The 26050-nt window shown below is 49.0% G+C and overlaps 1 protein-coding gene across 1 annotated transcript in view; it reads left to right on the forward strand.

The window, feature by feature from the left end:
* EFCAB8 (EF-hand calcium binding domain 8) overlaps positions 1-26050 on the forward strand; it is a 45282-nt gene that overhangs the window by 13496 nt on the left and 5736 nt on the right. Inside the window, exons 6-22 of the mRNA XM_090285041.1 lie at positions 108-213; positions 431-515; positions 1012-1136; positions 2080-2153; positions 5088-5218; positions 8560-8627; positions 8967-9118; positions 10496-10633; positions 12034-12147; positions 13373-13600; positions 14315-14385; positions 15147-15351; positions 16182-16394; positions 17518-17646; positions 20939-21160; positions 21732-21869; positions 24281-24449. Of these exons, the coding sequence (XP_090141167.1) occupies positions 108-213; positions 431-515; positions 1012-1136; positions 2080-2153; positions 5088-5218; positions 8560-8627; positions 8967-9118; positions 10496-10633; positions 12034-12147; positions 13373-13600; positions 14315-14385; positions 15147-15351; positions 16182-16394; positions 17518-17646; positions 20939-21160; positions 21732-21869; positions 24281-24449 (2368 nt within the window). The remainder of the gene's footprint in view (positions 1-107; positions 214-430; positions 516-1011; positions 1137-2079; positions 2154-5087; positions 5219-8559; positions 8628-8966; positions 9119-10495; positions 10634-12033; positions 12148-13372; positions 13601-14314; positions 14386-15146; positions 15352-16181; positions 16395-17517; positions 17647-20938; positions 21161-21731; positions 21870-24280; positions 24450-26050) is intronic.

The following is a 26050-nucleotide window of genomic DNA, read 5'->3' on the forward strand; positions in this document are numbered from 1 at the left end:
TCTCTGCTTGATTCCAGGGCCTTGGGTGGCAGGGGACCCTGTGCTCCCGGTGTGCTCTCCTGGAGAAGCCTCCGCAGCCAGGTCTCCTCTGCTGTTCCCCTGGCCAGCTGAACCAGATCCTGCCACTCCACAACCAGCAAATGTGGGTCATCGACATGGTGTGTCTCCACAACATGAACCTGGTTGCAATTGCGTCTACTGACCAGAAGATAGGCAAGTCCCCAGCAGCTGCTGCATCCTGCTCTTGGCCATTGGGAGTCATGCATCTGCACTTGGAGATATCTGTCACTGAGACAACTTTGAGAGTGGATTCAAGTCCTCTGGGGGAATTGCTGGGTGGTGAGCAGTCACTGCTCATTGTCACCGGAGACCCTTAGGCCTGGGATGTGGCTTTGGGTTCTACACATGCCTTTCCTTTGTCTCTTTCCAGAGTTCTTCGATATTAGTAACCATACTTGTGCCCGGGCCTTCACCTTCATCGATCTGGAGAGCTGTGTACTGGTCATGGACTACTGGTGAATCTCATGGGAGATTGGTGCTGGGTCTTGGCAGTGGCCACATCACTCAGTGAGGCTGGGATCCCCTGAAAGATTCCCATCCTATGTGCCTGTGTTCTCTTGCCACAAGCTGCTTCTCTTTCGGGGTCACCTTTCATGGTCATTCAGACCACAGAGTCATTGTTGGCTCCTCTTCCTCTCCCTCCCCCACCAAGTCAGCCATTGAAGCCTGGCAGAGCCTTGTCCCACTGTGGGTGAAGACTCTGGAAATGTTGCAGTCTATCGGCAGGGGTGACTTGACAAAGAGCAGCTGGAGGACCAGGGATTCATTTATTTTGGTCTTAAAAAATACTGATTCATAGATGTTCTGAATCTGGGTGGCTGAGAGCAATAACTGCCCTCGAGCCCTAGATGGACAAAGGCATCAGAGCACTGTGGGGGTGGGGGTGGAGTGCGGACTGCAGCTGGGTGCACCCTGCTTGCTCATGGCCTCTTCTGTCTCCATCTTTCCCAGGTCTGACTATAACAGAGGTGTGTTCTGCTTTGGAGACACCAAAGGCAATGTCATCGTGTTTACCTCTGACAATGTGGCCAATGGCCTGTTCAATCCCCGAATCCTCCCCAGGACCTCCAAATGGGGTAGCTAACACGTCGGGGAAAGCGGGCAATGGCTCTGCCCTGGGATGCTCTTACCTTTCCCTGCCCCCCTGTTCAAGAGCCCTTGGCTCCTTCAGAGGCTCAGAGGTGGGAGGTGAAATGGGGTGACAGCAGGAGACAGGAGGAGGCTGAGGAGGTGGGCAATCCGTCTGAAGGTGGGAGGTTGTACAGGTAAGGGCTAAGGGAGAGGGGCTTCAGGACCCTCCTCATCCCAAGAAGAATGAACCCATGTCAGTCGTGTGACCTTGGGGAAGTCACTTACCTGCTCTGGGCCTTAAACCCACTTTGTCCCCTGGCACTGCTTCCTCCACCCGTCGATGTCCAGCTGTGCAGCGGGCACCAGGGACCTGGGGGTGCTTCTCCCAGAGGCTTCTCAGGAGCCTTCCATGGGAGGCTTCCAGAGCCAGGAGTCTCTAAGCGCAAGGAGGGCAGGGCTGTGCCCGGTGTGGTTGCTCCTGACGTGCTCGGTTTACAACACATGCACACAACTGCTTGGAACCTGTGTTTGCGGGACAACGGAAGCATGTAGTTTAAAGCATGATGGCAAACTCCCAGATGATTATTTTCAGAATGCCTAGAGCCTAGGACCTCAATTTATTTTTTACTTCAGCAAAGGTGGAGCTGCCTAACAGAATCAGCTTGTTTAGGTTGTAGCAGCCAGGGAGAGTGGGGAGCCCGGAAACATGGTGCCAGCTCTGCTGTGACTCTGGACAGCAAGTGGTTACCTGCTGGGTCTGTTTTCTGGATGTTGTGTTTACCCCACTGAACTCACGAAGACACAGTGAAGCTTGAACAAGTGTTTGGATGGAAAAGGCTTTTGAGATGCACAGGAATTGCAAACAGACTCAAGGTGTCTTCTGAGGTTTTGCTCCTCTGGCAAAGGGGGAGAACTAGTGACATGGACCTCATTTTTCTCCCCTAACAGACCACTGGACCAGTGTTTCCACGCAGAAGCTCTTAAATGAGAAGTCTCCTTTATATAGAAGTTACCGACTCAAGGTAAGTTGTAGCTTTCCTTGGCCTGTTACCATGGTGATTATTTGTACATGCATCCTCAGAAATACATGCAGAGAGTGGATTTGCCCACTGGGTTCAGTCTTAGGCCGTGGGGCTCGGTCTCTAGGATAGGGGTGGAGGCAGCTCTTGGGATCCCACCAGTTCTTTCTGTGTCCCAGGCATGACTGTCTCTCATCACCTTCATGGCTCAGGCCCGGTCCCCGCAGACACCACCTCTCTCCTGGATGGCCGCTGTGGCTGCCAGCTGTTCCCCCATGTCTTTTCTCCACTCAGTGCTTTCTCCAGCAGTCCGATGAATTATGAGATGGAAACAGTCATGCCACTCCTTTGCTCAAACTCCCCCAGTAGCTTCTCTCTGGAACACACTGAGCCATTTCCCACCTCAGGCCCTTGACACATGCTGTTCTTCAGGCTGCCATGCTCCTCCTCCAGGTACCTGTCTGCTTGCCTCTCTGTTTCCTTCAAGTCCCTAACCAACTTGCCTGGAATAGCCCTGCTGCCTGCCTCTGCCTTTACCGCATCACCCTGCAGCTCTTACAGGATTCTGACACCAACTACAATGTGTGTGTGTGTTTCTTCCATATCACCACGCAATTCTCCAACACCAGCTGCGTGTCCTCGTGTTCAACACAGGTAGCGTCAGATCCCTCAGGTTAAGTCAGATCGGTCCCACCAGGCTGCCCTCCACTCCAGAGGCCAGTCACAAGTCCAGATTGTTACCTGTGCTTCTGGCCGGCTGGCTAGAGAAAGGCGGTTCCCACGCTCCCTTCCCTCCTTGGGTTTGATGAATTTGCTAGAGCAGCTCACAGAACTCAGAGAAACATCTTACTTGCTAGATTACTGATTACATTATAAAAGGATATAAGTTGGGAACAGCCAGATGGAAGAGATCCATAGAGCAAAGTTTGTGGGAAGGTGCTTGGAGGTTCCATGCCTTCTCTGAGAGCACCGCTTTCCCCAAATCTTCACGTGTTTGACACTGAGAAAGTCAGCTGCCTGTCACTACCAGAACCAGTAAGCAGAGACAGGGATTGAATCTTTATGGGCGCTTTATTCAGATGGCCGGTGATCTGAGAAGACAGAGGGTTATGTACCCCAACAGACTGTCTTACATTTCCTTTCACGCCAGCCTTCTTTATAAGGAGGAAAAAGAGTAGGTAAGGGATTTGGAATTCAAGGGAAAAAAAGTGTAGATAAGGGATTTGGAATCCAGGAAAGAGGTTAATCAGATAAAAGCTGCAGACCAGCAATTTCCTTATCATCCTTTCATCCATTGACCGGTAGTTTTCTATCTGTATCCTGTCTGTGTCCTGGATGATTTTATCTGTGTCCTGGGTGGCGGAATGTCTCCCTGCAATACAGCTGCTCAGATACCATCTCAATTGCTATGGTGTCTACTGGAGCAAAAGGTCGAATTGCTTGTGGTCTCCTGGAGTCAGGGTGGGCCGCACCTTCAGTTCCTGAAGCAAGCTTTTTACATGCATTAACTACTAAGCTCATTAACTATTAACTAAAACTAAAGTTTTCGGACTCTTGAGTTCCCCCATCATGTTCACCAACTTGGAAACTCTGAACTTTTTATGGAGGCTTCATTACATAGGCCTGATTGATTAAATCATTGGTTATTGGTGATTGAATTCAACCTCCATCTCCTCTCCTCTCCCTGGAACTAAAATTTCCAAATCTTCAGTCACACGATCGGTTCCCCAGGCAACCAACCCCAATCCTTAGGTGCTTTCCAAAAGTCACCTCCTTAACATAAACTGGGTGTGTTGAATATCAAGACACCTTTATAGCTCTTATTAGGAAATTCCCAGGGTTTTAGGAGCTCTGCCCCAGAATCAGGGACAAAGATCAAATATATATATTTCTTATTATAAGTCACAAAATTACAGCTTACCACCTCTTAACCTGTGTATTGTCTTTCCATTGTCCTGCCACTCTCAGGAGGGTGACAGCTCCTTGAGGACAGGCAAGTAGCTTGTTCTGTTCTCTGTTCTGTCTCTAGTGCCTGGTCTTAGTGGGCTCCCAGTACCTTTGGTAAACAAATAAATGAGTAAATCTGACACTCAGGGAAGTCTGAGTGGGGTGGTCCAGTGCTCCTGCATGCTTATTTTTGAGCAGGTTAGACTGTTCAGGCTCTGGGAGCCTCTCATAAAGTCACACACCAGCACATCTTCTCTGGGAATCTCATCTTGGGCTCGGTTTCCTTCCAAGTTGCTAAGTGACCCAGGTTCCATTCAGTGCCTTGGATTCACTGCCTTCACTGTGATGGATACTCAGTGAGGTGGGCATGCGAACCCTGGTGCAGGGCCTGATGACCCCTCCAGCTCACTTCCTGCATTCTAGTCCTGGGAAGGAAGATCTCTGGATTGGGAGGTCAAGCTCTGGGTCAGGCTGCAGGGCTGGAGCCAGAAAATTTGGAGCCTGTCCAGCCAGGCCACCCCCTTGACTTGTGGGTCTCAGCCTTCTGTTGCCCAGGGTGCACCAGATGATGTTCTCATGTGTCCCACTGTGCCCTGACTAACATGGGGCCAGCAAGCATAGGTTAATGTGTGGCAGGGCTCCTGTGGATAACAGGGACTGTGGACTATGCAGACTCAACTCCATGCTTTCTCCCACCTTGGGAGGGAGTGATAGCATTAGTATGGGCCTGACTTGCCTGTCCTTGAAATTATAAACAAGAGTTCACACGACAGCAGCCTTTTCACTGACCAGTTATGGCCACACACTCTGGTCACAGGACCTGGGCTAGGGCTCTGGGCCATGGCACTGTCAGAGCTGTGATCACTAGAAGGGCATTGGGCTCAGTGATCTTCGGGCCCCTCCAGCCCTCAACACCTGCCATGTTCTGGGTGCTGGGCCTGAAAGGCTGTCTATGGGTCGGGTCTCCCACCACTGCCGCTCTCTTCCCAGGCTCTGCATTCCAACTGGTGTCAACAGGTCAGGTTTGTTCCCCATATGAACCTGGTGGCCTCCTGTTCAGCCATCGAAAAGTCCTCTCTGGTGCTGGCGATATTGCCGTCCAAAGTCCCTGAGAACCTCAAGTAAGAAGCACCTTTCTCGAGGCTAAGGCATTGGGGCTTGGGGGGTGGGAGAGGGAGGCGGGTGGGGTCTGGCTTCACTTCCTGCAAAAGGGGCCATCCCTGCCGAGGGTGGGTTCACCTCCAGGACGGTGGCGTTGCCTGTGGGCAGCACAGTGTCCTATGAATCACATGCAATCCAAGGAAGCACTGCATGTCCCATGGGCTGACAGTGGGCTGTGGTGGTTAGAACATGGGCTTTGGAGTCTGTTTTTTTAGAATTGAGACATAATTGATATAACATTATATTTCAGATGCACAACATAATGATTCGATGTCTATATATATTGTAAAATGATTACCACGATAAGTCTAATTAACATCCGTTACCACACAGTTACACTTTTTTTTTTCCTGTGAAGATATTTTTTGACCAAAGGAATAAATGTGAGTTGCTTCACCTCTGTGAGCCTCAGTTTCCTTATCTGTCAAAGAGTGATAAGCACACTTACTTCACTTACCTCAAGGATTATTCTAATGAGCATGTTTCTGGTATGTGTTCAATGGCTGGCGGTACTTATTTTTTTGGAGAGAGTTCTAATCTATTTCTTTCTTTTTAGATTCTACTCCAGAGTGAATTTTTTCCTTCCTTCCTTCCTTCCTTCCTTCCTTCCTTCCTTCCTTCCTTCCTTCCTTTAAGATCAGCTGTTAGTCACACATTGTCCTTGTAAAAAATTAAAACATTACAAATAAAGCTGGAATCTCGTGCCCCCACCCTCCCTCCCCATCCAACCCTATTGTCTCACTCCATTATCAAAAGTCCCAATTCTATTGTTTTAGTGTTCCCCTCTGCACTTTACGGTAAGTACTTTCTCCTGAGGATTCTTTAGCTGAGTTTCCCTGTCTCTGCACTTTTCTGATCACCCCAGCTCTTTACACCCTGGAGCCTTTGGGTCTGTGATGTTTTGCTCCTGAGCAGGCTGAGCTGTAGCTTCCTTGTGTTGGGGGACTAGCAGGAGATTTGAGGCTTGTGTTGGGGGCACAGCTGGGTGAGGTACAGTGGGCAGACGGAGGGCCGCTTAGGTCCCATCGCTGTCTGTTCCTTCGTGTTCTGGTTGTTTCACAGAGGGGAATTCAGTCCTAGGGTGGTAGAGGGTGATTTAGGTCCAGTTCCTCGTTTTACAGAGTGGAAACATGAGGCTGAGGGAGGGGAGGTGACTGGCCTGGAGCTCACTGTGAATCCAGTGTCTTGCTAACTGGGTACTCTGTGCATGTCCCTGCCCGGGTCCTGAAACTAACTGCAGGTTGGAGACGGGGCCCTCAGGAATGTCCGATGCCATGAGGGAGTTTCCGTCGCGGCTTCGTGCTTTTAGTGGGGCAATGTGGTGGGATTTTACTTGGAGCTGATTTGCTGAGATTCATCTCTGCTTGGTGGAAGTGTTACCTCCTGTATGAGATCTGTGTTTCATTCTTGCTTTATTGGGTGTCAATGGCTGGAGGCTATCAGGGGGATCACCTCACTGTGTCCTGAGGCCCTGCTGCCTTCCTGATTACACCCCTGTCCCGTTTCCGCTCCAGCCACATTGGCTCCCTTGTGGTTCAGGCACGCTCCTGCCCCAGGGCCTTTGTATCACTCAGGTATGCACACCCCCCTTTTATTGAAAATTGGTTTGTTTTTTAAACATTTTTTATTATGAAAAAATTTAAACACACACCAAAGTAGAGACAATAGTATAGTAATTTAATATCACTAGTACCTAATCTAAGTTAACCTTTCCTCAAGCATCTCAAAGACATCATTTTGCAATTATTTAGAATTTGATATAAACAGGGTTCTAGAATGGTTTTGAGCAGGGGAATGGTGTGGTCTGACTGTAGGAGCATCCTCTGGCCACTCTGTAGTAAGCAGAGTGCATGTGGGCAGGAGAGGAGATGGGGGCACCAGTGATGAGGCCACTGCTATAGTTCAGGGTACATATGGCCTGCAGTCGACCAGTGGGGTGGAGGTGGAGGGATTTGAGCTGCATTTGGGGGTTGTTTGGAGAATATATTCATGCACATGTGCCCACACACGCCCTTCCCTCCTGCCTGGATGCAGTAGTACACATGTTGTCTGGCAGGTGGCACCACTGACCGCTTACTGATTTCCTGGTCATGGTGATGGTCTCTTAGGGCGTGGCCTCTGCAAGGGGGCCTGGCACTGCCAACGCTAACTCTGCCTCTGGAGTGGGCCCAGCCTCCGCGGCAGTGGAGGGGCAGAGGGACGGACAGTCTGACTTCCCAGCAGCCGGCCTGAACTGGGTTCTTCAGGTGGCTGGAGCCAGCACTGAATCCAATGGAGGAGGTATGGTTGGGGTAGCGTCTCCCCTCTTCTCTCACTCCTGCCACCACCACCTGGTTGAAGCCATTGTTCTCTCCCATCTGACCTGCTCACAGTGGAGTTGTTCGCTGCATGCCCTCTGACCTTCCAGGCCCTTCTCTGCACTGCAGCTGTCTGCAGACTTGGTCCATTGAGCTAGCCTGTCAGAGCCACCTGTTTATTTCCCTGCAGGACTTGCCGTGATCTTTAAATGCCCATTGCCCTGACTCTGTTCACTTACTTGCTCATGCTGCTTCCTTCTAGAAAGAAGTTCCATGGAGGCCGGGGCATCATATCTATGCCTCTGGTGTCCTGGAAGGGAGAAGGAGTCAGTAACCCCTGGATGAATGAATGAGTGCATCCTCCTGAAATAATTTCTAATAACATTTGTCGACCGTTCTTCCAGAGACTTCTCTGTACACATATGTGTGGAGAAGGATGTGTTTGGTTTGACAATAAATTAAATATATGTATTCAATTGTTCTTCCTGACATTTTGCTTTTTTGAGGAATATGCTGTGGAGGGGAGAGCAGATTGGAGGGCAGCAAGTCTGGAGGTTAAGTGGCTCACTGGGAGGCTAACAGAAATGAAGGGGGGGTTTCCCTGAACTAAGCAGAGGTCAGGGCTGCAATGGGATGAGGGATTTGGGGCCTGGCTGGTTAAAGGGAGCCTCCGGGATGACATTCAGGTGATGGGCTTAGGCCCGCAGGGAATGGTGGAGGAGCCAGTTCAAAGTCAAGTTCAGTGGGGGGGTGGGGGGGGAGGCAGGGGATGCTGTGTTAGAGGGCTCAAGGCCTTTGAGTTGAGTTTTGAAAGGAGAGTTCATGTAGAAGGAGCTGGCAGGGCAGGATGTATGGATAAGAGGGAACAGCATGTGCAAAGGCACTGAGTTTCCAGGGCTCTTGGGTCTGTGGGGGCTGCTGTCTCCTGTTCCTCCCCACCCCAGGCTCAGAGGCTCCCCTGAGCCCGCTCCCAGCCCCAAAGTCTTTCTTCTTTGCTGTTGTAGGTTTTCAGTGCTGAATTTAAAAAGAGGGATTCTTTGCTTTGATTTCTGCCCAGACAAGAACTTCCTGGGTAAGTAAGCTTCATGCTGCACAGAAGCTGTTGGCCGGGCAGAACTGGGGTGAGGGCTGCTAGGGGTGTGGGGACCGTCGGATTCAGGGAGGAGTCTTGCAACCTCCTGTTTCTCTCCAGCTTCCTCTCCTGCCACTCTGGTCCCCACTCATGGGCGTCTGGGGTACGGTGGTGACACAGTACCTAGCACGGTGGTGGAGGGGAGGGGGGGGGGAGGGCAGAGGGATGGATGGCAGCAATGCCTACCTATCTGTCAAGGCTGGGATCTGATGCCTGGGCCCGGGAGAAGGTCCCAGCGCAGGCCCCCAGTGACTGATACCTTTCGTTTTTTTACCCCAGTGACTGGCGGCTATGACCCCATCATCCGCCTATGGAACCCCTTCTTCTTGCAAAAGCCTGTGTGGCTGATGAAAGGGCATCAGGTCTCGGTGACGCACCTCCTGGTGCACAGGGAGAACAGCAGCATCCTGCTCAGCATTTCCAAAGACAAGGTGCTGCCCTTGGGGGGCATGGCACTCCATCCCCAGCGAGTTCCTGTCCCCTGGCAGAGACACTAGCTTGGGGACAATGATCTAGCTTGGCCAGTGGGGGTGGAGGAAGCAGTTGGTAAGAGCCTGAGGCTCAGGGGAATGGTGTGGCCTCCTGCCCATGGTCTTACACCTGGTCTAAGGCCTAGAGGGAGGTGCCCCAGGTGGAGTCACCGTGAGGGGCCCTAGCCCAGCTCTGAGCAGTCCACTGGAGCCGGCTTCCCAGGTGCCCAGCCTGGCTGTGGTCCTGGGTAACACTCTCCCCTTTCCTGAGTCTCAGTCTTCTCCTCCACAGGATGGGTTGTCAAGTGACTTAGAGGAGAACTGAGGTAAAAAGCTCAGTGTCATGTATGCACACAGTAGGTATACAATACATGTGAGCCGTTCCCTGCCCCCACTCTTTCCCAGGACCCAGACTTGCACCTCTGGCTCTCCTAGGGACCCTTTCTCGACTGCTCTGGCTGTCAGAAACTGATTGGAACTTTCTCTAATGCCCAGGGGTCCCCATTCAGGGCCCCATCACTTTGCTCCTGTACAGCTATAGGTTCAGGGTACTCCCCCATCTGCTGGCCCACTGGGGCATCCTGCCCAGTGTGGGGAGGCAGCCAGCGGTTCCCGGTGCCCTCCTTCAGGGGACAAGTTTGTGTCTTCCGGGGCTTGGTTGATTGAGAATTGGCAACATTGGGGTCAGCTAGGCTGCCATCCCCAACACAGCATCACACTTGCTGTTGTCTGGAGCTGGGTGGGCATCACCGCCACTGCTGAAGAATCGAGAATGGGCTTGTCCAAATCCTCACAGTCAGCGATGGGCAGACCCAGGGCGTGAACTCCAAGTCCCTGCCTTTCCAGCTCGCTGCCCATGCCTCCAAGCCACAAGTGTTCTGGAGGGACCTCTGTGGGGTCTTTCTAGGGACACTTCTTCAATCTGGAGTAAACTTGAGTGGGGGGGTCCCCTCAGGACAGATAGACCTTTTGGGCAACGATGTTGGTAGCATCTCTCTGCATCCCACCTGGCTTTGTTGAGGAGGCTGGCGCTGTGAGGGTCTTCAGGGGCACATGCTGCCTGCTTGGTCCTCTACCCCTGGAAGTTGGCTGCTCAAGTAGCGCACAGGTCCTGGGGGAAGGCTGGGGGCGAGGGGAGAGAGCCAGGCCACAGTTTTCTTCTGTGAGCCTAAGAACAACGTCGCTGCTGTAGGTCATGATCCAGGGTAGAAGCTTAGCGTGTGCGGTGGGTGTACAGAAGTGCTCGCACCCTGGGCCTCTGACTCTGCTGACATCCCAAGACCTCAAGTGCCGGCTGCATCCCATTCTCAGCCTCTCTCCCTGTTTCCTACCCCCCAGAGTATCCGCGTATGGGACATTCAGGAGTACGTATGCCTCCAGTCCTTCTGCGGGAAGCTTTTTGCTCTGGGAAACTGCCCCATCACCAGCGCCTACCTCCAGAAGAAAGACAACACCCTCATCTGCAGCGCCTATTCTGTGAGTGCTGTGCAGGAGGGAGGCCACCTCGTGGCTGCACAGAGAGGGTGGCCACTGTGGCCAGGTCTGAAGTCCCATGGGACACCCAAGGGATGAGCACAGACTGTCCCTCCATGGACTGCACTTCACGTTGCCATGAGGATGAAGCAGCTAGACTCTGTGGCTCGGCCCATGAGGCTCCCATTTCTTGGGATTTCCTGGAAGACGGTTTCTAGGCCACCAGCCTGTCCCTCTATTGGGCTGCTCTGTCTGCTCTTTTCCTGACCTGTACATCCTGGAAGCCCACCCTGTCCCGCAGGCTGAGTTAGGAGCTCCCCCTCCAAGCTCCCTTGCACCTATGCCTCCCCCTCATCACAGCCCTTATAACTCCGTCCTGTCGCTCTTATGTGACTTTCCTGATAAATCGTGAACTCCGGGAAGGCAGGGCCACACCCGAGCAGGCGCTCTAAAGGAGAGAACCTGAAGAGACCTGGTGTGAAGACCATCTGTGAAATTGACTTAACTGGTGCTCATGTGCAGTCTGACCTGACCCTGACCCTAGAAGACAGGACAGACTGGGAGACTCACAAGGGACTGTGCAGGGTGGTGATGAGGCCTGTGACAAGATAGGAGCTGCAAGGACAACCAGCAGCCAGTAGATGGGAAGGTTTGATCTGGAAAGGGAGACCAGGGTGTCATTTGTGGTTGAGTTAGGGGTAGCTCCACTGAGGCCTTGTACCGTCTGTTGGCCAGGCCACCCTGGCAGGGGACACATACATTGTCCTTGTACTCTTGCCTGGCTCTCCCCTAGATGGCAGTTTTCTTGAGATGGGGAGTTGTGGGTCTCTTTATCTCTGCTGAGTGCCAGGCTGGCTGTCAGCATTTGTTGAATTAAATAGACCTTTGAAGTTCATTTCAGGTCATCAAACATTATCAACCCCCTGTTGTTTGTCAGGAGCAGAGAATATATTAATTAGACACTGTCCCATCCCTTGAGGAACCTATGGGGTAGAAGGAGAACAGATAATGTTAGTAGAAAATGCAGTGTGTTGTGGTGGACATTGTATGCTAAGTGCTTCATGGAGCACAGGAAAAATATCCTTAGCCTAGCCTGGGGCAAGGGTAGTCAGGGAAGGCTTCCCGGAGGAGGGGATACCAGATTGAGGCTGTATGCTTCTCGGAGGTTGTAAGAGGGACCTTGGACTCTGGGATTCTAGGAACACTAGGTTTTGGGAGCCATGGAATAGGGATGTGAGATATCAGCAGGCATGCTGAGGAGCTGAGAGTCCTTGCTAGGCTCAGGCTTGTGTGCTGTCAGGATGTCTTGCTGTCTCAATTTATTGGAAGTTTCTCCCTGGAGCCAGTCACTGAGGGCAGGGCCCTTTGCACTGCCCAGCTGTGTGCCCTTCTCCTCATTACAGATTGGGATCCTAAAGGGATACATGGAGAACCAGGAGTTTGGGAAATCCTGGGAGAGGACCACAACTTATAGCACGCCCCTGTGCGCTGTCCTCTACAGCAAGATTTTTAAACAGGTGAGAGGCCTGGAGCTCATCTCTGGGGCAGGCTGGAGGCTGGGTGATGTGCGACAGGATCCAGGCCTCCCGATGAGTCCAGATCCAAGGGGTAGTCAGGGCAGATGGCAGGGTGATGTGGAACCCTCAGCTGTTATGGTGGTGGGGGTTGTGGGGTCTGGACGAGAAGCAGCTCAGCAGAGGGGCTGGCCCAGGATGGGACTGGAGCTCCACCCTTTGGTCAGAGGTTGCTTGACTCCTCTGAGCCTGCACACCTGGCTACGGCCTCAGGTCGTTCTGGACAGGCAGCCTTCTTTATTGGGTGTGAGATGAAACACTAGGGGTGTGTTGCTCTGCAGGGTTTCCAGGGCGGATGCTGCTCCTGCGTATCATTTCCCAGGGAAGTCCTAGTTTAACTTTTTCCGCTGTGGGGAGATTGCCACACCCTGGTCCTGAGTAGAGACCTCTGGGCTGGACAGGGCAACTGGGCACATGGTTTCTGAGGGGTAGGGACAGAAAGGGCCCCGGGCACTCTGCCCAGTTCCACTTGGACACCTTTTCTGGCCTGGGTTCTGGGCAGACCAGGCTGTACCTGCTGTAGAGGTGGCCTTAGAGCACATGAAGCTAGAGCTCATCTCTCAGCCTTTCCCTTTCATCCTGGCTCCTGGCCCCACCATCCTGCATATTTTGGGCCCTTTAATGCCTTCAAACAGCTTTAACCCCCAAGCCCGGCTTTTCTAGGCATTCTCAGCAGAAGGGTTGGTCTGAATTAGCCTCACTGCTATGGTTGCATTTGTAATGCTTGTCATGGCAGCAAAATATTCCACTGAATGGAGTGAACATCTTTTACTCTCAACAATCCCCTTCTTAGGGGGGCAGTTAGTTTCCTGTGTACCCCACCCCTTCCCCCCACCATAATTAATGATGCTTCAATAAAAGTTTTTTTCTGCATTAGAGATTATTTTGTCTGGATAGATGCTGATAAACACTGTTTCTGAGTTAAAGGGCATGTCACCAAACTGGGTCCTTCTAAAAAGGCTGTGCTGGCTTGCACTGCCTTGTGCTGTGGAGTAGAGGGACGCCTGTTCTCAAGAGTGGGTGACCCAGCAGCAGGGACCCTGAACCTTTGTCTTCTCAGTGCATGGAGTGGGGGCTGGGCCAGCCCCAGCCATGACCAGTGGAGGCCCCCCTTGGGAGGGGGGACACTCGCCTCTGCAGGAGCCCTAGATTGTATGCTGCCCTGCAGGTGGTGAGCGGCTGTCTGAACGGCGTGGTGAGTGTGTGGGAGATTGTGACAGGCAAGAGGATGATGGAGTTCTCTGTGACACGTGACCAGCAAGTGGAGCTGACGGCCATGTCCCTGGATGAGTCCGAGCGGTGCCTGCTCACGGGCTTGCGGGACGGTACCATAAAGATGTGGAACTACAGCACTGGCGAATCCCTGCTGACCTTCCCCAACCCGGACAAGCTGGAGGTCAGTCTGACCCATCAGCCGGGGCCAGGGGCCCTCTTGAGAAGCAAAGCACAGCTCCTAAGACTGTGGGGCCCCCTTTTTAGGCCTCCCTGAAAGGCTGTACACGTGATTGTGTGGCTTCATGCCTCCCCGAGCCTTTGAGTCCTCACTTGAAGAGTGAAGATACGTAACGGCACCCGTCCTTCATAAGCGTTCTGCAAACGTTAGCTACTCTTCTTGCTTTTGGTTTGTTAGCATTTCTTACTCTGCGTGTGAGAGCTTGGGATTCTGTTCCTAGCAGCAGCGTCAGGTGATTTCAGAGCCTATTTGAGAAATGTCTGACAGGGTTATAGGGACAGTTTGTGGGTATGATGTAGTGCAAAGCCAGCAGTCCCACTTTGGGACTTGAGCCCATTACTAATCCTCATGGCACAGTCCTTTAACCAGCTCAAGAAAACCCAGTCCAGAAGCCAGGGGGATGAGGCCTGGTCCAGATCCCGTCACTCAGTCACTTGACCTTAGCCAAATCACTTGTCTGTTCTCCAGCTATCCCCTATCTGCCGCCTGAGTCCCTCAGCTGAGATCATGGGACGTGAGAGCACTCTGACAAATAAGTGGTGGTGTCACCTCTAGAGAATTCTCATCCCCTGGAGAGTATGATTAGGGAGATATTCGGGGCCCAGAGCCATTTTCTCTAAGGTGCTTTAGCGTTCTGTTTTCTTTCCTCTTCTACAGATCAGTGGGATTATCCACATGAATAAAGTGTTCTACGTGACTGGGTGGAGTAAGAAAATCACTTATTTCATGTGAGTAGCAAGGGTGCCTATGGGTAGATGAGGGCAGCTTGCCATCCTCTCTACTTCAGATGGGTTCCTCTGCTCCTGGCTTTGCAGGCGGGTTGGAACACCAGGCAGGAAAGCAGTGGTGGGTAATGAGGACTGCCTCACCTGCTCATCCATCCGTGTATCCATCACTTCTTAAGGATCGTGTGCCCCAGAGGTGTAAACAAGAGTGTTGGATTCTCCATCCTCCTGGAGCTCCTAGGGGGTTGCAGACGCTAAGCAAATAACTTCATTTATAATGGTGCATTCTGTTCAATAGGTGTTTTTATGGGGAGGAGGTAGAAATCTGATTCAGTCTCAGGCGTGGTCAGAAAAAGTTCATTTAGGGATTTTGTGGGTGGAGTGGGACCTGAATAGTGAGCAGAAAGGGTCTCACTGAAGCAGCAAAGAGCGTGGGATAAGAGGGACATTCCAGGTAGAGGGAAGAAATATATGTGCAAGGTCCCTTCCTCCTCAGAGGGCCTTTCTAGGGTAGTGGATCCCTCTTTTCTAAATGCAAGTCCTTACTCAGGTGCCTGAATGGCACAGATCTGTCAGATTAGTTTATGTAAAGCCCTAGGACGGGGCCTTTAGAGTAGGCATATCGCAGGTGCTTCTTCAAGGAGGTCAGCTGGGCAGAGCTTCAGTCCCGCTCCAGCACCTGAGCACCCTCCTCTGACTCAGAGTCGTTGCGATGGAGCCTCAGGCTGCGGTCACAGCCCTCCTGCCTCTGACTGTGTGTGCAGGTTCCACAAGACCAAGCCGGTGCCCTTGTGCTACCACTGGCAGACCTTCCACACGGACGATGTCTTGAGTGTGGCCAAGTACCAGAACCAGTTCCTCGGGACCGCCTCCTACAATGGGGACATCCTCTTCTGGAACGTTAATATTCTCAAGCCTATCCTCAAATTCAACGCCTCTGAGAGCCCCTCACCCTTGCTGCCTAAGAGGGTACTGTCAGGAGGGACGCGCTCTCCTCTTGTCTTCTCTCAACTGTGGGCCAGAATCACATAGGTCCTGGGAGTAGGGAGCAGCCCAGGAAGTAGAGGGGATGATGGTGACTTGTTCTGGAGGAGGTTGGGAGCTAGGTAGGTGGGTAGGTGGTAGTTTCCATAATTATCCTCACTTGACAGATGAGAAAACTGAGGCACAAAGAAGTTAGGCCTCTTGCCTAAGGCCACACGGCCAAGAAGTGGTGGATCAAACCCAGGCAGTCCGCCTGCAGGGCCTGTGGGCACTAGTCCTGTTCTCTCCAGTAGATTACTCTGTCCTGGAAGACGGCTCACGTCTCACCCAGCACTACTACACATGACTCCTCCAGGGTCCCTGGGCTCATGGCAGGACTTAGAAAACTCAGATAGCCTCCGAATCACCATAGCTTTGCAAATTAAAGCTGGAAGGGCCTTTGGGATCACCTTATCCTGTTGTGTTTGAACATGTTGGAGAGAGATGCTTGGAGGATATTGCAGGGGCTTCTCCCAGAGCAGCTCAGCTTTTTGTCTATTTTAAACTTCCATATTTGGAAACCACTGTCCATTTTATAGAAAAGGAGACTGAGTCCCTCAGGGGAGCAGTCTGTGGCTTGTGGGTACTCAGAGCATGAGCGGGTGGCCGAGGGACAGGGTCTAGGCTCTGGTTTGATGCTTCTAAGGGTGCTCCGTTTCTGGGCTGCATGCCCTGGGTGGCGGGAGGGCCCCGTGCTGTTGGTATGGGGCCACGGAGACCCCACATTTCCCTCTGGAGCATTGCTGTGTCCCGGGGCTGCTCTCTCCCTGGCACAGGTGAAAGGAGAAGACAGCTTTGCAGTTGAGAGCCTCAGGCCCAGCAAGCCCTGTGAGAAACAGAAGAAGTGGGCGCTCAGGACCTCTATGCAGCCTCGGGGCCCTAGCACCAGGACTGCGGCCAACGCCAGCCTGAGGCGGAACCTGACTTCAGCACCCCCTGTGATGAGACACCCCAGAGACAAGGAGCCAGATGGGCCTGTGTCCCTGCAGGTGGGAGCAAGAGCTGAACCAGGCAGCCACCCTCACCCTCTAGCCACCTGAGTTCACCTAACATGTGTTTGTTTCCTTATTTGGGGGCACTTTTTCAGAATGCCCTTCCGGTCATTAACTCACTTGTCTTGAGTGTTGTGGGCTGGGCAGGGCACCTCTCTGATTAGGCCCATGGGGTCTAACCCACTCTGCTGCCTTGCACCTGGGCATGGTCCCTCCCCAGAACACAGCCACTACCAGACCCCACGTCTGCAAGCTCAGGAGCAGGACCTGGAGGGAAGACAATCAGAGAACTTATAACTGGAGGTTATATCCTGGGCCGCTTTCTCTGTCTTCCAGCTCATGTTGCCCCAGCAGAGATGAGCCATAGGGCTCACCTGCCTCCCCAACAAAGCTTACCTCCCTGGACGCCAGACTCCCAGGTGCAGGCAAACCTCTCCCCTCCTCCTCTGAGCCCTGGAGTCTGCCCCAGGATTAACCCTTCCAGGCTTGTCGATGGTCCTATCTGGGGGGGACAGGAGCCTCTCTCCCCTACTCCCTGGGTGTGGTTTCAGCTCAGGCCTTACAGTGAAGACAATAATCTCTTGTGTGGGGCTCGGACGCCCATCAGGTTATCTCAGCAATTGCAGTCTGACCCCCACTCCTGGGAACCGAGGCTTGAACGAGAAACGGCACCTTCTCCAAACGTGCAAGACTTCTCAGGCCCAGGGTGGTCTAGAAGTGGGTCCCACAGGACCTGCTAGGACTCAGTTCTGCTGTAAGGGGCAGACACTGGACATCACTATAAGGCTCTCATGCCATCTCTAAGTATCGGGGTTTAGCACTGTATTCAAATCTAGAGCAATGGCTACATACACCCTTTTATCCTCACCTTTAGCTAGGGTGTCTCTTCCAGGACAAAGGAAGGGTCTTTCCCCAAGGCAAACTGAGGTCTCTACCCTTAGAACTTCTCTGTGTCTTTAGGCCCAGGATCTGTTAGACACCCAGCTGTGCCTTTCACAGGGTGGCGTATCTACTGAGTGTGGCTGGGTGGCTGCTCTTAGCATCTGCCCCTGGTCTCTGTTCACCCACAGACCAGGGGGACCCCTTTATGATGACCTGGGAGGCCCATTTTGCTTTTCAGAAACATCTCAGTGCTGACCGCCCCAAGCCGTTAAGAATGTACTATGGCAGACAGTCGCACCTCCGCGAGGCTGAAAGGAAAAAGGGGGAATTGCAGAAGTTTCTGCCGTCTAATGCATCGGTGGAGAAGGTTGGCGATGCTCAGACTGGGTCTGGGGGCTGAGCTGGGGTGAACAGTGGGGTAGGGCTGGGAAATGCAGTGCCTGTGAACTTGGAGGTCTGGGGTCCAGCCTGGTTGTCCCCAGGGCCTGGAGAGGCACGGTGGAGGTGATGGTACTGCTCAGGATTCTGGTTTCAGGGCTGCTGTGTCTGCGGGGAGGATCTACAGGTATGCAGGGGTTGCCTAAGGAGGTGAGCAGTGTTCCCTCCTGGTTGGGGGGCTGGACTTGGAGGAAGGAAACGTGGCATTTCCAGAATCCACTGTTAAATGCCCTCCTGTGCTTTGGTAGGGTGTTTTGTATGACATGTGAGGGGACTGGGTCATTAGTTCTCACTTCCTCCTGTTCCTTTCCCCCTTCTCGCCCTGGACACCCTCGCTGTCATGTCACCTCTGGACGGGGTGACCCCTAAGGCCCCTTCCAGCTTTAATCTGCAAAGATAGGGTAATTTAGAGACTGTCTGGGTTTCCTAAGTTGCTGCCATGAGCCCAGTGGAAGTTCGAGTCATAGTTGTGTTAGAAAGTGGCAGGGTTACCATGCGCTTCCCTCTCTTATAAAAATGCCTTGAAAAACTTGTAAAAGTTGTAAAAATCATGCTTGTTGGTAAGAGAAAAAAGTGTGTGTAAAGCCAAAAATAAAGGTCCCCTATGTGTTATTCCTGCTGCTGCTTTCCATCCCATCCCAGCAGTAATGGCCACTGTCACTGATAACGGATTGGGTTAGCCTTTGTCTTTTTAGTTTCAGACCAGCGATGTATTGAATAAAATTATAGCCAAATCATAGCTATGTCCTGCCATTTGCTGTTTTGTTTTTTTTAAAGTAACTCTATGTCATAGATGATGATTTTACATCAGCAATTTAGATTCTGCTTATTCTTTGAAGTTTTCTTATTCTTTTTAATCACTGCGTAGTACCCCCTAGTTTGGATGTATCATGAACTATGAAGCCAGTCTTCCACTGATAGACAGGTAGGTTAGTTCCAGTTTTTAACTTGTATGCACAGCAGTGCATCGGACATCCTTGTACGTACACTTCTGGGCGCTTGTGGAGATATATTGAAAGGATGGACTCCTGGAAGCAGAATTGCCCAACAGAACCCATTCCTTTCCATCCGTGAATCTGACTAAGGTAGATGACTCGAAGCCCCACCTTTTGGGTCGGTGACTTAGTTCCGTCAGAGCACAGACAGCTGCTATTCATTGAGCATTTACTATGTGCCAGGCACTGGGTGAGGGTCAGCAGTGAATAAGAAAAACAAAAACCCTATGCCCTGATAGGGCTGACATTCTAGTTAAGGGGGTAAAATAAATGATAGGTCACCGGTGAGCTGGTACAGTAGGGAACAAGAAAATTGGGAAGAGGGTAGGAAGAATGGCCTGGGAGGTGCAGAGGACACTGCTGTTGTTTCTTTAAGGTTTATTTTATTCTCATTTGAGAGAGGGGAAAGGAGAGAGAGAAAAAGAAACATCAGGAGGCAATGTTGGTTGCTTCCTGCTTGTGCCCCGACTGGAGATTGAACCCATAGCCTACGCATGTGCCCTGATTGGGAATTGAACCTGGTGACCTTTGGGTTACAAGATGATACTCAAGCCAACTGAGCCACACCAACCAGGGCGACACCGCTGTTTTAATAGGGTGGCCAGGCAAGGCCTCATAGAGGAGGTAAACATTAGCCTTTCATTTCTGCTAGTCTGGTAGGTGGAAAACAGCACTTTGGGGAGGATATTTCCTTGATTATTTGTGACATTGAGCATTTTGTTTATTTGTCATATATTTATATTTCTTCAATGAAATAAATGTCTATTTATATACTTTTAAATTCTTTTTTGGTATTAATTTCTTGGAGCTCTTTATATGCTCTGGAAATCAATCCTTTACCTGTTTGTATATTGTAAATATTTTCACCTCTGCCTTTTGGTATCACCCTGAGGTTTTCATTTTTATCTAGCCATCTTTGTTATTTTCTTTTGTGACAATAGAGAAAAGGACTGGTTATCCGAGGATCACAGAAAAAGTTGTTATATTTTCATCTAGACTTTTATGATTTTATATATTTAGTCAGCTTTTATTTTATCTAAGTAACTTTGTATATGGAGTGATATATGAATCTAGTTGTCCTTTTTATTTTTTTCTAAATTGGTAGCCAATTGTTCAAATACCATTCATTGAATAGTTTATCTTTTCTCCACTGTCTTGAAATTCCATCATTATTCTATATGATAGTCTTCTATAATATCTTTCTGGACCCTCTCTCTTGTTACATTGGTAAATTTGTCTGTTCTTGCATGTATATTTCATGATTTTAAAAGATATGATAAAAGTCTATGGAAAATGCAATTAGAAAAAGCTGGAAGGAAATACATTAAAATCTTAATGATAATCATTTCTGGTTATTGGGATCCTGTGGGTGATTTAATTGTTTTTCTCATCTGCTGGTGCTGGTAACATTTTGAGCAGTGCACAAACACACTTGCAAAAATGGGGAAATGCTTGCCTTTGTCTGTGGTGTAGGGACTGCTGGTTTTGTGGCCTGGAACCTGGGTCAATGGGAAGCAGGCTGAGCATTTTGTTTTGGACTTCTATGACAAGAATAAACGAGATTTTTCTTGTTGTTGCTGGAGACATGTTTGGGGAACACGTAAGCCACCACACTGTAATTCCCGGCTTAGCGCGAGTGGGGAAGCCCCAGTGTCCCCGCCTGGCCTGACTTGCTTTATTCCGCATACTGTGCTCTCTCGGTGTGAGGTGAGCCGCGTTCTTCACGTGACTTCTCACTGTGGCCCCATGTTAGCCACAGGAGTGACATGTGCGGTGAAAGTGAGCACAGGGAGGAATGACCAAAGGACGTCACCCAAGCAAGACTTGAAGAATTTGGTTAAAATGCTTTTTTTGGTGATTGGTGAGATATGAAGGGGAATGAACTCACCCTCCAAATCGCTTTGAGTTGAGTTACAGGTCTTAGAAGATCTTGTTTGAGCCTTAGGACAAATCAAACTTGTGTGTCTCCATTCCACGACCACTCATGGATCCTGGACCATGTGTCAGGCACCATCGTAGTTGCTGAGGATAAAGTGAACAAAAAAACAGACACAAATCCTTGCCCTCAAGGAGCTCATAGCTCAGCAAAATGTTCTTGGTCACCAGTTAGGTCAAAAGGGTGGGTATCCCATCACCATTCTCACTGAGCGTCTAGGAAACTTGGGGGACCAGGTCAGGGTGGTGACTTGCCTGGGCAGGCTCCTCAGGACCACCTCTCCTGCACAGATCATCTTCCTGCAGAGCAGGCCTCGCCTGCCGCACACAGCCGCCCTGCTGAGCAGCTGCATTGATGGCTACATCTACGCCTGGTCCATCCACGGGAACGGAGGCCTGCTGGGGAAGTTCTCTGTGGACTTCAAAGACTGCAGGGACGTGGTCGTGGGTGCCATGGCCACTGACAAAAATGACTACATCCTTGTCACAGGAGATAGTGAAGGACACATCAGGGTGAGGAAGAGCTGGCACTGAGATTGAGGAGCAGGCCGCAGCCAAACTCCAGCCGCCTCTCTGCCACAGGCGGCCCTAGCCTTGTTCCTGTGCCCTCTGGGCACGGTTTCAATTGTGAAACAGTGGGAAGTGGGGCGGGTTACCTTAGAAGTCCTCTCCTGCTCTGGTGCGCCCAGTGAAATGAGTGAGTGAGTCTGGTTCCAAAGGCCCCTGCAAGAAGCCTTCCCCAGCAAATCCTGTGCTCCATCATTGTCTTCCTACAGCTCCCTCAGCCCCCAGCCATGTAGCTGATCTGTGATCAGTTGTCTCAGGAACTGATTTCACGCTTTGTGGTGAGACACAAGGCAAGAGTGTCCTGTCCTTGGGCCAGGCTTGCCCTTTGCATGCTAGATAAGCGGTCTGACCTAGAAGATTACTCGGCCCCTTCTGGCCCTGAACTTCTGGGTATCTCAGAGGTGTGAGTAAGAACTGCCCCGCTAAAGTGAAGAGAAGCTGTCTGGGAGGGGTGCACAGAGTGAGTTGGTGCTGGAGTGAAGTGGTGCTGGGTCACTAACTTACACTTTGTGCCTAGATCTGGGACATCAAGGATTACTGCACAGTTGCCGATGGGGTGTCATCTCAACCCAGTGGAACAAACAAGTTGCAGTTCTTAATTACTAAAGCGATGCAGATCAAGCACCCGCACTACATCCCCTTGGAGGAGAAGGAGGTAGGAAGGGTACTGGATGATTGCTCAAAGAAGCACCTTTCAGCTCCACTGACGAGCTGGGACCATGGCTCTTGTGCTGGGATTCTGAGTCTATCCTGGTTCCTGTTCAAGGTTGTCTTGTTGATGTGGAAAACTTTTTATTAACCAGATGTCACCATTACCAGCAAAACACAAGTGATGCACATATCAAATACACCCACATGCATACACGCCCACATGCATACACACCCACATGCATACACATGCACATGTATACACATGCACATAAATTTTTCATGGGCTTTGATCATTGCAGTGAGGGTCCTGAAGTCATGCAATCTTTTTAAAAATAATTTTTAAAATGTATGTATTTTCTTGAGCAGGTAATACATAAATTTACATGTTCAAAAATTGATATTTCCCTGATGATTAATGAGGTTGAGCACCTTTTCGTTAGTTATTGGGGAAATGCAAATTCAAGCCATAATGTGATATCACTATACACCTACTGGAATGACTGAAACCAAAGAGATGGGCAATCCAGAATGTTGGCAGGTACATATCAACTGGAATTTCCACTGCTGGTAGGAATGTAAATTGGCATAATCACTTTGGGAACTCCAGCTACTAAAGCTAGATGTGCCTATTCTAAAAGCCAGCAATTCTACTCCTAGGTTTATACCCAAGAGAAAACTATGCTCTAAGAGATATGAGTAAGACTGTTGATAGGATTACTATTTGTAATAACTTCACATTAGAAACAACCCAAATGCCCATCAATACAGACTGGAAAAATAAAGTGGGGTCTATACACTGTACAGAATACTATCCAGCATTGGAAATAAGTGGTTTGCATCTATTCACTACAAAATGGGGGTTCTTCAAACACTTTAAGTGAAAGAAGTTAGACGTAAGAGAGTAGACTCATATATCGAATGCTCCATCTATGTAAAATAGAAAAACAGACAAAATCTATTCCGTTAGAAGTATAATCCTTGTGGGGAGAGTAGAGTGGCTGGAAAAAGCCAGGGGAGGGACTTCTGAGAGGCTGACCATGCTCTGCCTCATTATCTGGGTCTGATCATACAGACATGTTCAGTCTGAACATTAATAATATCTACACTTTTCTGTACATATATTACACATCAATGAAAAATAAAAAAAATCAGGCAGTATAAAAATGCTTAAAATGAGGAGTCTAGTCCCCCCCACCTCCCCAAACAGTTCTTTTTGTTCCCTGAAGTAACCACTTCTATTCATTTTTGGTTATTTTTCCAATATTTATTTACACAAACACACATGTATAAAGTCATTTCCTCCTTAGTTTTACATAAAGGTGGCATGTCATACACACTGGTATTCAACTTACTTTTCTTACTTCATAATATATCTTGGAGATCTTTGCATATCAGTACATTACTTTTTATAGCTATGTAGTAAGGCATAGGATATATTATTGATACAGATTCCTTTGAAGGGGAATTGAAGCTGTTTTCAATCTTATGCTCTTAAACAGAAGTGAGTAATGAATATGTTATTTTATATCTGTGAAAAATAACAGGTAAGTTCCTGGAAAGGGGATTGCTAGGTCAAAGGTTCTCTGCATTTATAGTTTTGATAGCCGTCTTGCCGTCTTAGGTGTCTTTGTGAATTTCTGCACAAATATATTATGTCCAGTCTAGTTTTAGTTAGAAGAAAATTTCACCGCATTAAAATCTGTTGGGAATTGGTGACCCAATTCCAGTATTCCAGCCCTGTTTATTTGGTTCTGCTCTGTTACCACAGCTTTCCAGCTGCTTTTATCATATACCCCAAATTTTCCCCCAAAGTTTCATTTGAGTTGGTTTTTGAGCTCTATGGTCTTCCATTATTCTGTTTAAAGTTTCTATTATTGTGACTTAATATACTTGAATATGGTAAAATATGACCCCCTTCATTAATCTTGTTTTATTTAAAAGTGGTCTTGGATATTTTCACTCATTTTCCAGGTAAGAAGAGTTTATTCTTTCATGGTGTGATGTGATAGCTCACCCTCTTCCTCACCCTATACTACTCCCAATGCCCAAATGAATAATTTTAGAAGACCTGGGTTCTTGTCTAAGCCCCACCACTTCCTTAGGGATATGGTTTGGGCTGGTTACTGAATATTTCTGACTCACTTCTCTCCTTTGTGAAATGGTGAGACTCATACCATCCTGTAAGGTTGTTGTGTTCAAATGGAATAATCTGTACAGAGGCCATTGGTAAATAATATAACAATATGTAAATGCTTTTTATGATTTTTACCAAAGGGGTCAGTGAGGGCCAGAGAAGTGCTGAAACTTGTCTAGAGTTAAAACCCTGGCCCCTGGACCAGGGACCTTTCGGGGGCCCTCCGATGAGCCTGTGTGATGGTCTTGCTGTAAGTAATTCTTCTGTACTGTCCTCTGTAGGTCGTGGCTGGCCAAACCATTTCCCTGGTTCCCCCCAAGCTTCTGGTTACCTGGAAGGGCCATTTGGATAGTGTGGTAGACATCCTATATGTGGACAGCTTCCAGCTGGTGATCAGTGCTGGCCAGGACGGGGATGTCAAGGCTTGGAAACTCGACGGCAACGCCATTGGTATGGGTCCTGCTGGAGCTCATCCACGCTTCCTGGCCCTTCCTGGTCCTGGTCCTGGTCCTGTTAGAACATAAGTTGGCATAAACCTTATGTCCCATGGGATGGGGGGTTTTAGGCCACAGCAGCTATGTTTGGTCAAATAGTATTACAGAATGTGAATCTGTTCAATTGTCCATTTGGCAGTCTATCCATTTATCCATCAACTATCTGTCCACCCATCTACCCACTCACCCTACATTATTATTTGCCTTTGTATATTTTTGAAAATCATATATCTACCAAGGTATATTCCTTTCTCTTCTAAAAATAAACTTAATTCTTGCATTATAACATGCATAAAGAAAAGTACCCAAACCAAATGGGTTCAACTTGGTGAATTTTCACCAAGTAAAGAAATACCCATATAACCACCATTATGTCAAGAAACAGAACATTTCCAGCCCTTTGAGGTTCTCCTCATCCCCTGACCCAACCATCTCCACCTACCCCTCTCCAAAAGGAACCACTATCCTGCTTTCCAAATCCAGAGGTTAGGTTTGTGTGATTTTGAACTTTGTATAAATGGAATAATGTGACAGGTTGTCCTTTGTGTCTGGCTTCTTTTTCTAAACATTATTTTTTGTGCAATTCCATCGTTCATTGAATGTAGTAATTCATTCGTTCTCATTGCTAAATAGTACTTGGTTGCTGATATACCATAATTAATTCATCTGTGCTCCTGTTGGTGGGCATTGGGGTTGTTTCTGGCTAATTTGCTCTATTAACTATAACACTGCAATGAACATTCTTACACAATTTTGTTTTGGGTGAATGAATGTATGCGTTTCTGTTGAATATATATCTAGGAATGGAACTGCTGAACCACAGGGTATATACACTGAGTCTTAGTAGGTACTGCTAAACAGTCTTTCATAGTGCTTGGAGTAGCTACAGACTTGCTCTGTGGCTAGAATCTTCTGATTATAATCTGTCATGTCATATGAGGTTTTTACAAGTTGATTAAAAAATTAATCTGGTTTTGCCTCATCTTGTCTGGAGGCTTCTTCCTCCTTGCATTATGGTGGCCTCTTTTTTCTTCTACTTTCTGAATTAGGTTCACTTAGGTTTTCTTGAATTTTCACCCCTCTTATGGGTTTACAATTTTTATTTTAAATTTATAACATTTTTTACGATGAAATTGCTCATTTTATTTTTTATATTCTTGATTCTTTATATTGAACCTTATTTTTCCATTCATTTCATAATATTTGCCTTTTAATTGGATGTTTAGTCCATTTAAATCTTAAGAAATTACTTTCATCATTTAAGTCTCTCATCTGATATTTGTTTTCTGTTTTTTCCATCTGTTCCATTTGTTACTTTATTCTTCTTTTTCTGTTGTCTTTTGGATTAATTAAGTATTTAAAAATTTTCCTGTTTTATTCTTGTTAGTTTTTAATTGTATATTTTTATAATATTCTTTTCGTGTTTACCTTATAGATTATAATATACACTCTTGACCTGATACCACTTCCTGTGCAAGAACTTTACATTCCCCTTCCTGCTGTTTGTGCTATTGCTCACATATATTTTACTTCTACATGTTACGACTTCCCACAAGG

This window comes from Furipterus horrens, unplaced genomic scaffold, assembly GCF_987537825.1.
Source record: "Furipterus horrens unplaced genomic scaffold, mFurHor1.1.pri manual_scaffold_8, whole genome shotgun sequence".
NCBI classification, from domain to species: Eukaryota; Metazoa; Chordata; class Mammalia; order Chiroptera; family Furipteridae; genus Furipterus; species Furipterus horrens.